This window comes from Uloborus diversus, chromosome 1 (genome assembly GCF_026930045.1).
Source record: "Uloborus diversus isolate 005 chromosome 1, Udiv.v.3.1, whole genome shotgun sequence".
In the NCBI taxonomy this organism is placed as follows: domain Eukaryota; kingdom Metazoa; phylum Arthropoda; class Arachnida; order Araneae; family Uloboridae; genus Uloborus; species Uloborus diversus.
The window spans coordinates 228,382,645-228,394,988 of NC_072731.1; the positions used below are offsets into that span (position 1 = coordinate 228,382,645).

The 12,344-nt window shown below is 28.6% G+C and overlaps 1 protein-coding gene across 2 annotated transcripts in view; it reads left to right on the top strand.

The window, feature by feature from the left end:
* LOC129234197 (aldehyde dehydrogenase, dimeric NADP-preferring-like) overlaps positions 1-4,818 on the top strand; it is a 44,321-nt gene extending 39,503 nt beyond the window's left edge. For both annotated transcript variants that reach the window (XM_054868116.1, XM_054868117.1), the window contains exons 10-13: positions 1,553-1,668; positions 2,228-2,363; positions 2,526-2,676; positions 4,329-4,818. In XM_054868116.1, the coding sequence (XP_054724091.1) occupies positions 1,553-1,668; positions 2,228-2,363; positions 2,526-2,676; positions 4,329-4,352 (427 nt within the window). In that variant the 3' untranslated portion in view covers positions 4,353-4,818. The remainder of the gene's footprint in view (positions 1-1,552; positions 1,669-2,227; positions 2,364-2,525; positions 2,677-4,328) is intronic.
* Positions 4,819-12,344: the final 7,526 nt, after the last annotated feature.

A 12,344-nucleotide genomic window follows, 5' to 3' on the forward strand; every position in this document is an offset into this window, starting at 1 on the left:
TGGCATTTTGTGTTCAGGTAACGGAGGTGAGAATTTATCGTGTGACATGATTCCTTATTCTACTAAAACGAACTAAAACAAAATATTTAAAAAATTAATATACTTAAACAATTAGTATTTGAGACACTTGTGAAAGGATTAATAAATAAATAAGTATATACTTTTAATTAAACAAGTTATTAATCAACATAAACAGTCACACAAGGTGTGTGACAGGCCACGGAGGTGAGAATTCACATGTTAGGAACCAAGAATATACTAAAATAAATTTTATTATTAAAAAATTTTTGGCAAGTTTAAATAGATATATTTTTGATGAAATTAAAAAGCATTGTTAAATGAATTCCTTGAAGTTTTTATTGTAAAAGGTGTGTGACAGAAAAGTTACACTTGTTGAAGAATGACCCATATGCTAATGTGCTAATGATGTACTCTATATTGCCCTTGAAAATGAATCTCAATGCTTTGAGGGAAAAAAAAGCTCTAAGTGTTTGACCGTTCAGAAAAGTAAAAGAATAATGCTAAGATCAATATTTTCATCCTGTTTCTATGTGGTTAAATTCCTAGATTCTTCTGTTCATCGATAAAGCAGCTGAAAATTATTGTCAGCCATTCCATTTACACTGGCTGTCTTCTTAAAAGAGATATGAGAAATAAAAAAAAATCGAGATGAGGAATTTCATTTTTTTTCCTGCTGAAGTAAACAGCGGGAACAGTGCACAAAGAGATTTTTATTGGGTGAGGTTTCAGAAAAATTTGTGAGAATCGTGCAATCTCGCACCCTAGCCCAAACCCTGACTCGCGTCTTCCTCAGGTTGAGAGCTGCTGCTTTAGATAGTGTTTCCTTGTGCTTAAATAACATTACAATTTATGTTTTGTTACTCAAAATTTCAGTTTTACATCTATAATATTTTGTTCGGAATTCATTATGCAAAGAAATCTGTTTATAAAGGGGGTAACCTACACCATGAAACGTAATGGTAGATAATTACTATCAAAAGTCAGTTTTGAAGCAATTAATATTCATTTCAAATCACAATGAATTTTATTACCATGCAGTAAACCTAAATTAATGATAGTGGGGGGAGGGGGGAAATTATTCGTAATGTTGAAAGGAAGATTATCCTCATGGTAATAAGTAGTAAAGCAAAGCTTTTGTTTTGAAATTCAAATTTCTGCAAACCATAGTAAACTGATTTCATAAAACCAGAAATAAATTCGAATGAGAATAAACTGTGCGTATTTTCTCTTTGCAAAATATGCTGTACTGAAAATTGCATTTTTATTCTTACAAAAAAAGAAAAGTTTTGTTGCTTAAAAATTGCTTAGTGCCTCAAAAAGAAATCCCCTAGTTCTGAAATCTGTATGTATTTCCTCAATTTAGCTTAATACAATAAATATCGTCGCCTCAGAACAACAGTAAGACATCAAATCCCAGGAATAACAGTAAAATATCCTACTGTTGCTCTGAGGCGATGATATGTTTTGGTGAAATTAAATATTCATGTTTCTTAATGTTTTCAATTTTATAATTATACAAAATTTCCTGTAGAGATAAACCCTTGACCTTGAACGTATATTCAAAGCAGCATGATGTTATTCGGAAGTTTATAGAAAACACATCTAGCGGCAGCGTGTGTGTGAATGACTCCATTGTTAATCTTTCCAGTAAGTTATCATCACTGTATTTATTCCTTTGAAGTTTTTGTGTTTCAAGCAAAATTTACTGGGTGGAAAACTAGTATGGCATCTAAACTGCCAGGGGAAGAATTTTCACTCCTTTTTTTTTAATGGAGGATCCAATTTGGTGAGCCAGCAGCTGACTTGAATTACTGATACTTAATGGTTGATTTTGTGGTTACATTTCAATGAATGTCTCTTTTTTTTCTGATAATAAACAGAATGTATTAAGTTTCATGACACTGAAAATTTAATTGTAACATGAAATAGACAATTTTTATTATCCTCTAAACTCAAATGTAAGTAGAAATATTTAAAAAAGTATGTGTTGTTCATTTCATTGTATTCATCTCCATGTCTTGCTCTATGTACCAATTTCTACAAAGATGAATATTTAACTAATCGGCTATTTAATAAAAATTGAATATTCAATGTGTTTTGATTTGCATTGAAACCATATCATTCGTATTTAAATATTAATCATATGTTACTGCATTTATTTATGCTTAAATTTTGTCGTAGTTAAAGAACTTATTTTTATTTTAAGTTGATGCCTTACCTTTTGGTGGAGTTGGGAAAAGTGGTATTGGAGCTTATCATGGAAAATATTCATTTGATACATTTTCTCATAAGAAGGCTGTACTCATTAGAAATTATTCTATGCTGGGAGAAAAGTTAGGAGAGTAAGTATCTTTTAACCAAATATTTTAAATTTTAATTAGTATTTTGGTTATTAATAAAGAATTACAAATATGTATGCTTTGAAGAATGTTATTAAATGTGCTATGCTTTTTTGTTCATTTGCATCTAACTTGCATATTTCAAAATTTTTATGTATGTTTTAGAGCTAGATATCCGCCATATTCTCCAGCTAACCAAAAGTATTTAAGAAAATTGTTAAAGAAACGACCAAATTTACTGCCACCTCACATGGACTATGTAGCAATGTTTCTTTTGGGTGTCTCATTTGCTGTAATTGTAAAAGTTATTCTTCATGTAAGTTACAAAGCTTTTTACTTGAATGATGTGTGCATAGTAAAATTCTATTTTTTTTTATTATTTTCTTTTTAAACAAAATCGTTAACATTTCATATGCTTGTTATTTTATCAACATTTCAATGACTTTTATTTGTAAGAGAATTTGCTAAATTTAAGATGCAGTTTTAGTTAGCATTTCTATAACACTGTACTCCTGAACCAGAAGGAAGTAAGTCTAAAAATTGCGATTTTCCAATCATTAGTGTAGTAGAAGCCCATTCCGCATCGAGCCATGTGAACTTAAATAAAAAAAAAACTTTTCAATTCTTTACCAGGGTTAAAAGTAGGCTTGCCAGATTTCTGAAAGGTTCACCCGGGACACCGGAAGAGAAACCTCCTCCCCCCAGTGACTTAGGTATTCAAAAGGGTTCACTTCACACCCTTGGCTGGTTTTTAAAGTGTTTTAGAGGGCTGTTCATTCTTAATGCTATGAATAAATGGTTACTAAATTTGAACCAAAACCAAGAATGACATACATAACCCAAGCAGCTAAATTTAAACATTTTATTTCTTACATGTTAAAATTGTCAAGTTACTTAAGTAAGTAGAAACAATTTTAATAAGGAAAATAATTGAACAATATTTGCATGTACTTTTTATTGGATAGAACTCTTTTGAAAGCCTTCACAAGCTAATTCAATATTAATTTTACATATTAATGTTACAAATGATAAAGTAGTTATCCTAAAAAATCCTTCACAGATAATTTGTTTCGACTTTTTTGGTCATCTATAATCAAATTTATCATTTTCTGGGACGTGAAGTAAACCGGCCGGGACACCAGGATTTTGTCAGAAAACCGGGACGTCTGACAAGCCTAGTTAAAAGAGTGCATGTCCCATCCTTTGCATTCGCCAGAAAAAAGTTTTTCCTCTCTCCTGTAAAATTATCATGATGTGATTTATGTCCTTCTGGCTTTGAGGTACTGAACCAATGAGTTAATATTTCAAGTCATCTTGGGAAAACTATGTAAATATCTTTGCTTAATACTTTGCATCTCTTACTTAAACATCTCTTTAAGCATCATTAGCCATCCTGAAGTATAGGAAGATTAATCTCATTCACTTTCACTAGTGGGTTGCTAGTTAAGAATATCTCTCACTTATTCTTCTACTAATTTGCTTTAAAAGTTAACTTGTTCCAAAATAAAGATCAATAAGATAAATAAATACCTTTGTGTTGAAAAGTAAAGTAAGAAATAACTACGTCAAAAAGCACAAATTGCAGATTACTACAGACACGTGTTTCGGCATTACCAGGAACGCCTTTTTCAATGCAAAAGAAATGAGCTTATGGATGAAAAGACATCCGACAAAAGATGAATGACGTATAAGAGAATTAATTTCTTTGTCATACTTGAAAGTAGTTATGAAGCTCACAATGTTTTAAACCTACTCATTATAAAAACTAAATGTAAAATCACAACTTGTTTTGTTTTTCTACACATAACGAAAGGAAGTTTTAATTTTAAATAGTTGAGTTCTTTGAATCCTTTCATTTGAAAATGTAATCCTTTTTAATGTAAATAAATTTTATTAAAAACAATAAACTGATTTCTAATGTTTTTGTTTTTCCAGTTGGATTTTAAATATACTTTTTTTCCATTATAGTTTTCTGGCGTGAACTATTTTTGAGTATAGCAAGTTCTACAGATTCTTTCAAGCTTTCTGAGTGATGTAACTAGAAAGGTGTAAATATATAGAGATCTCTATTTCTTTCTGTGAAATTCAAATCATTTTCTGTGATAATGTGTTGTACATTTAACACAATACAAAAGAAAAAAAAAAAGAAACGTAACAGTGCAAAGTTTTTAAAATAATTTGTACAAAAGCACTTCATGCATGCCATATGTTTTTTATATTTGTTAACAAACTTGTTAAATATTTCGAGATATTGTTTTTAATGAACCTTCCTCTGAGTTATGTGCTTTTGTCCAACTTTTGTTAATTGTACAAAATTTTTTAATCATTTATTGTTTGTTCATTGCTTATAAATTTGTCTTCTATTTACATATCATTTTGAATGACAAATTTTCATATTAATCAGTTGTTCAAAATAAATTACTTTTTATGTATTTTGTTATTGCAAAAATAAACTGTTATACACTTATGTTGCATTTTACTGTTTTCAATTAATGTTTAGTAAATACTTCTTTTGACAAACCTGAAAGAAAGTAACTATTTCACCCCAATAATTATTATATAGTAAATCCGTACCTTTACGAATGTTGTAATGCGTCCCAAAATACAGTGCTCATAAAACAGACTTGGAATATGTGTCTCTTGATTTCTATATTTCTAGCTCCTCCTAAACAGCATTAAGTAGGTAATGGGAGGTAATTTTCTGAACAACAATACATAACTACAAGGAAGAAAGACAATATTCAGGCTAAGTGTCACACACCTGCAATAAATCGTGCAAGTCTTTTTTTTTTTTGGTGCAGCAGTATTTTCAATCATAAATACATGCACTGAGCTTTGTCGTAGCTGTCAAATACTTCTTGTAATCATTTGGTCTGTCAGATTAAACTTTTCCAAAGTTGGTGCAGCTCTTGGGTCGTGAAATATTTAAAAACATATTTTTTTTTTTTGTAAATAGAATAGTTTATTCTTTATGCACTCACACACACAATAGGAATATCACAAAACTAAATTTCAAGTCTCTTAAATTATCAACTTTCTTCATTAATTTATTTAAAATGAAACATTTTGGAACAGAAATTCCTCAACTTTAAGGCATAGTGACCCACTTTTCTGAAGCTTAATTTGAAGTTACGACTTACTTCCTTTCACTTTCATACTAATTAGTTAAGTAATAATTTATAATGAGTGAGTTTTAAATTTTGAAGGGATAACTAATACTGAAATATGGAAGGAACTTCAAACTTAACTAGTGTACCTGTAGCCATGGACATTAAAACAAATAAAAATATGTGATAATATAGTTAGGCTTTAATAACTTGACTTCCAATCATCTGAGGCTTAACTGATTCCATTTGTAAAATTGGAGGGGTGAGGAAAGCCGACAACTTGTGCTAACAGTAAATTTGATATGAAAAAAATTAACTTTTCTTTTAGAAAAAAATCAAAAGTTAAAATTATTTGCTAGTTTTCATAATGTTGTTCCTGTCAAATGCTTTTTGTTATTTTTTATATTTTTATACATTGTTAATAGAAATACAATAAAACAAATTAATGACTTGAATTTTTATTACTGACACCTAATTTTTGCATAAAATTATCAATAAAATCTTTGTAGTGAACTCTTTCTATCTGAACACTCTCTAATGTGAACACCCCAGTATTATGAATGCTATTTTTAACCCTCGTCAGTTATTTCTCTATATACTAATCATGTTCGCAATTACTACTTAAGAATTCCTATGAGTCACATTTTTATCATATTGATTAATGTCATTAAAGAGAAAATTGAGAGAAAGAAAAAATTATTTTTCTGCTCCCCCCCCCCCCCCCCAAGTACTACATCACATGAAATCATTCAGCTGAGCAATATGAGCCTGAAGTATCTGACACTGAACTATATTTATATTTCAAGAATCCAACCATTGTATTAAGCTGTATTCAACACCTTCAGAGTATGAATACCATCAAGCAAAATGCAGTTGAGAATCACCTGTAAAGATTTTCAGTTGGAATGATAACATGTACCTTGCATGAGAAAACACAATGCAAAAACAGATTAAAAATAACTTTTTTTTTCTTCAAATGTTGAACTGATAGCTTAATGCTTTATTATCGAATGTTACATTAAACTTATTGAATTTAAAAAAAAAATAAAATAGATGCAAGAGTTTCGTTTCTACGGAGTTGAATTAGACATTGTACTAGCCGTCATTCCAAAGTTCAGCACCTCTATCTCAGTAACTGGTACAATTCACTGGGCAAAGTGCTGAATATAATCCACTAACACAATAGAATACAGAAACATGCATTATCCAGTCTCCCTGTATAATGAACATCCCCATAATCTGAACACTTTTCATCGGTCCCATGCATGTTCAGAATAGAGAGAGTCCACTGTATATTTTCAGCTGACATATTCATTTGATTAAAAAAAGTAATAGTAATAAAGAAACCTTATAAATAAAATATTATGTTCTTTAACAAAATTTCATAGTTTTACAGAAAAAGCTATTAAGAAAATTTGCAAAATAATAATTTTTAAACTAAGCAATCAAGACAAAAATATATTAAAATGAACTCATACATATTATTGACCTTTCTAACATTATACATTGAAAAATAAAACGTAAAAAATGTTTTTAAATCTTAAGACTATTTTTATAAGCTTGTTTCACACTGAAAAGTATGAAATAAAATAAGTATATGATTACTTGATTACACTCAAAAATTGCAGTTGATCTTAATATCATTATGTTAAGGTTAATTCTAAAGTAGCCAATAAAATTTAAATTAAAAGACATAATATAGGCAGTATAGTAAAAGTTGTATATAGTGAAGACAAAATTACTGATTTGAAACTTTTCAGAATTTCCTTAAGAATACTATAGTTTGTTGAAGATGTCTATAAATCTGCAACTTTAAAGCAAAAATATCAAACTGCATTTTGCATGTTTAGAATATTTGTCATATAAGTATTTTAGGTTCACAAGAGATAGTAAAAAATCAAAATACTTTCAAGATGACTTGACAAAATATTTTTATTGACACACTTACATATTCAAACAACTTAAAAGTCTATAACAAATAAATGCCTATCACAATACAAAAATGCTTTGTTGCAATTAAGCAAATGCATGCAGGAAAAAATAAATTTTCCAATTTATCATAGCTTCATTTCATAAATTTATGAAAGCTTAACATTCAATTCTTGATTCTTATCAACATACAATAGTATTTAAATATGACAGGAATGTTGTACAGTTAAAATTTATAATCACAGCATTTATATAATAATTGATTTTAATATGAACTCTTGAATAATATACTTTTGAAACTTAAAACTTTTTGGTTATACACTTATCAATATTATACATAATTAATTTTTGTGTGTATTTAACAAGCTCTAAAATAAGTACGTTAGCCACTTCAGCAAAAAAAAAAAAAAAAAAAACACTTATGAATAAATCTAATGTTTAGGGACAAACTTGCAATAAAGTCATGTTGAAGTTATTCAAGTATAGTCAGGAAGAAAGATGAATATTTACCATTTAACATGCATTATGATTTCTTGATGTATCCCCCATTCCAAATAGTTATACAAATATTTTGAACAAGCTTTTTAAAATGCTTGGAACAAGCTGTTTCAAAATGCTTTCTTTTTCAAAACTATGGCAAGCTTTCCAAAATCTGTTGCTGATAACAAGTTAATTCAACTTTCATAATTCCTAACGTTAAAGGGGAATGTTATTTGTTAATCCAAACTAAATAACTGTGTGTGTGTGTGTTTTTTTTTTTCTTTCACACTACTTTACAAATTACTCTTGGTTACAATTATTCTGCTTCCTGTTCTTGATTGTGAACTAAGTATGCAGTGCATCATGCTAAACAGATCTTTTATTTAAAAATATCTATGATACTTATAAATAAAACATAACGTTCAACAGTGGCCCAATGGGGGGAGAGGATCAACCCTGCATCGCCCTTGGATTTAATATATAATGCCAATCCTCATAGTGTGATTGAAATGCACACAAGAACTACTGTGATTGTATCTCCCCCCCCCCTTCCCCCCAAGATAAATTGGTAGTGCTAGTGAGGTAAAATAAATAAAAATGCTTCCTGACTTATAACTTGTTGGATGGAAACACTAACAGACTTTTCTTTTTAAACTATAATATTTAAAATAAGCTTAAAACAAAAGCCGGAAACTTGGCTCACAACTCTTCTGACTAGTAATTAACAGATAAAAGCTCTACTATATTGCAATCTATGGCACTAATTTTAATACAAGAAACAACAACAACATATTTTAACGCATAAAAACTCTGAAAATATAAACAACTGCATCTCTGTATATACAATGATCTTTGGCTTAAGGTGCATGTATGTGTATATATATATATAGACATTTTCTAGATGAAATCAAAGTAATATATATCATTTTCAAATGTTAAGGGCAGACTAACATTTTACCTACATCACGAAACATCAAAATGTTAGGAAACACATCCAATATTTATACATGAAAAAACACAAGTTTCGTGAACAACAATTTCAATAAAAGTGACCACAGTATAAATTTCTTCAACTTCAAACTTCAAACATAATAGTCTGTGTTTTCAAAGAGAACTATTTTAGCTTAAGTATTTTGTTAACTAATATATCCAAACATTTTCAATAATTTGCAAGTATAAGTGTATGTAGTATATACAAAAACCAATGAATCTGTCTCTTAAAAATTTTTTGTGAGTTAGAATGCAAAATGCATTAATAATAGTATAATTCTCAAAAATTGATATTTTCACAATTTAAAAACGCTATAAAACTTTGAGATAAATTTTAAGAAACTGTACACATACAATTATGTAAATACAACCTCCTTTCAAATTGCAAAAAAGTTAACAGCTTTTGTTAATCTGGAATATCAACAACATTTAGCAGATACAGCTAACGTTATAAAAGCTACAGGACAACTATGATATATAATTAACATATTATTATCAAAAAGATTTTTATATCTCTTTATCATTTATCAAAATCATTTTATATGTTCTAAACTGTTATCTTCATAAGCTCAACATTATAAATGATTTAAGACAGCTATCATATCCAGTACAAAATTTTGAATTCTGAAATTGAAAACAAAAACGGGTAGAAATGATGTACCAAATGATAATGAAATAAATGTTAGTGAATGAAGTTCATAAATTTTTGTTAGTAAAAACTCTCTCTTGATTGGTTCCCATTTAATTGAATTGACTCTCTACCTTAACTGACTCTTTCAATAAAAGGAAAAAAATATTTGGTTCCTTGTGCAATATCCTACCTTCAGAAAATCCAGTTCTTAGAAGGAAAAAAAAAAATTTTCTAAAAATATTATGTCAGTATTGTTAAATCTTGGAAGTAATGCAATAAATGTATTTTAATTTATTCAATATTATTTTAACTGTCTCTTACGAAAATATGAGCAAAACACATCTTATATATTGTTACTAAATTTCTGTTTTTGGTCATGTTTGTTCTGGTTTTGTCCCAATTAAATCGAGTTTAGTCGACTGTAACTAATAAGGAGCAGTCTTTTTTTCTTTTGAAAATTATGCGAAAATTCATAAAATATTCAAAACAATTAATTCATGAAGGAATTTAAAGTTTTATTTTTCTTATTTAAAAAAAATTCCATGTTTCTTTTATTTATATTTTTTTAATTTAAGGATCTAAAGTTTTAAAAAACTTCAAGAAAAAAAAAGCATAACATAAAAAAAGACTTTTTGCAAAGAGAAAATCTATGAACATTCTTATCCTGGCCTTTATTTTTTTAAAAATAAATTGTTAAAGTATAAATTTAACTCATTAAACTTTATCCGATGCATTTAGCAAAACATTAAAACTAGTAGAAACATTTGCTGTAATTTTTGTTAACATAAAACTAAATAAAATGTAATCGTGTTGAACAGTTTAAAATAAAATCTTCATTGGAAAAAAATTGTTAAATCTGCATCACAATTTCTTAATTAGATGACTTTCAAACTTGAAAAAAAACATACTTGAGTAAATACTTTAACACACAACATACTCAATTTTTTTCTCCTGAAGTTAAAACATATTCGAGTTTTGTGCAGTCTGCGGAACAAAGCTACTACTGAAAATTAGACTTCAGAATCTCAATGTTGATTTTGACCAGTCAGTCAAAAGGTGAAAATCATATTTGATTCAGCAATTGGACGACAATGTCATGTGACCGAGTTGAAATAATAGCAAAGTTAAATCCAAGGCATGCAAAAATCAGGCTGGATATTTCTGCATACCCGTGTAAATATGGACGTAGTGTTTATAAGGAGTATGTCCATGAAAATTAAGAAAACTTAATATGCAATAAACTCTTTTTTTTTTAATATTAGGGTAGCTATTAAAATTGTATATAAATAATTTAATTTGCATTAATGATAAAAAATTCAATACAACAACATTAAGTACAATAACTGCCGATTCAAAGCAGACAATTTTTAAAAACAAGTATTTGTTACCAGTAACAAATGACTAGAATATAACCATGCACAGTATTAATTTTTAAAATCATTGAAAGTACAAATGCAACATATATAAATTTATACACTTAACATGTAGTATAGCACATTTCACTTTCCAAACTTCACAGATAAAATTCCTAAACAGCAAACACTCCATTGCATGGAATTAGGAAATACATATTACCATTTTACAACCCAAATTTTTATGAATGATATACTATGAATAAAAAACACAGAAAAATTTCTCATCCTTATTATTATTTTATTTCAATGCATTACAATAAATTTTCAACTCTTATAATTTACTATAACGCATTGGAATGCTTTAAAATTTTAAACAATTTTAACATATATCAGGACAGTATTCCATATGTTTAACACATTTCAACTTTTTTTTTATTTAATAGCTATTTTCTTAGAGCAACAAAATGAGTACAAACATGGTTAGAAACAGGTGTGGATCCAGAAGAGGTCATGCCCCCCCTCCTCAAGCGATCAAATATATAGCGTAAAACTATTTTATGGACATTTATTGCAACACAAAATCTCCTCAGACCCTCCTATTTATGCAAAAAAAATTGCACTGGACCCCCCCCCCCCCCCCAATATCTACTGAACCAGAAGTTGGATCCTCCCTTGGTTCGGAAAAGCTGAAGTGAAGGTCCCCAGTCATGTGGTTCTACTATGCAAATGATTGAGACATTCTGCATAAAACTAATGAATGAAAATTTTCTCCCCCCAATATTTCACTGGTAAAGGCAATCAAGGGACTTGAAAAATGTAGGTTTTCCCTTTCTCTACCTTTTATCCCTTCTTGGAGGGTCTTTCTAATATTGAATTCAACATCCTTCCACAATAAATAGCCAAAATTCAATTTTAGCTTCAAAATAAAGGAGAAATATATATATATAAATTTCTCTTTTTAACACTATCATCAAGTTTCGATTTATTTAAGAATTTTCTATTTTTTTCACCCTCTTTCCCCTAGCTTGCTCTTTCCCTCCAGAGATATGCAATAGGTTGCTCTGTAATGTGACAGACACAAGTGAGCAATTGACCACATTCATCCCCCCTCGGAGTTTGAAAATATCATGATATTTTGATATATATCCGATATTTTCAATCAGCACAAACTAAAGTCTTTAGAATAGTAAATGCATCATCAAATCACCCTTTATTTTCTCATTATTATTACAATAGGTAAGTTTAAAATTAAGATTTTTCTCGTTATTTAGATACAATATTTTATTTTGCATTTTGATTGATTTTAAGAAAGTTAATTTAGTATGAACTGTTTCACTAATTTTCCTTTATTTTTACAGTTAGACATTTTCTTTTTTTCTGAACAATGTTTAATATTCAACTAAGCACTTTGAATCTGTATTAAAATTGTTAAATTACTATTAATTTTAAAAACAAAAAAGGAATATTACATCACTTTGTTACATTAATGATG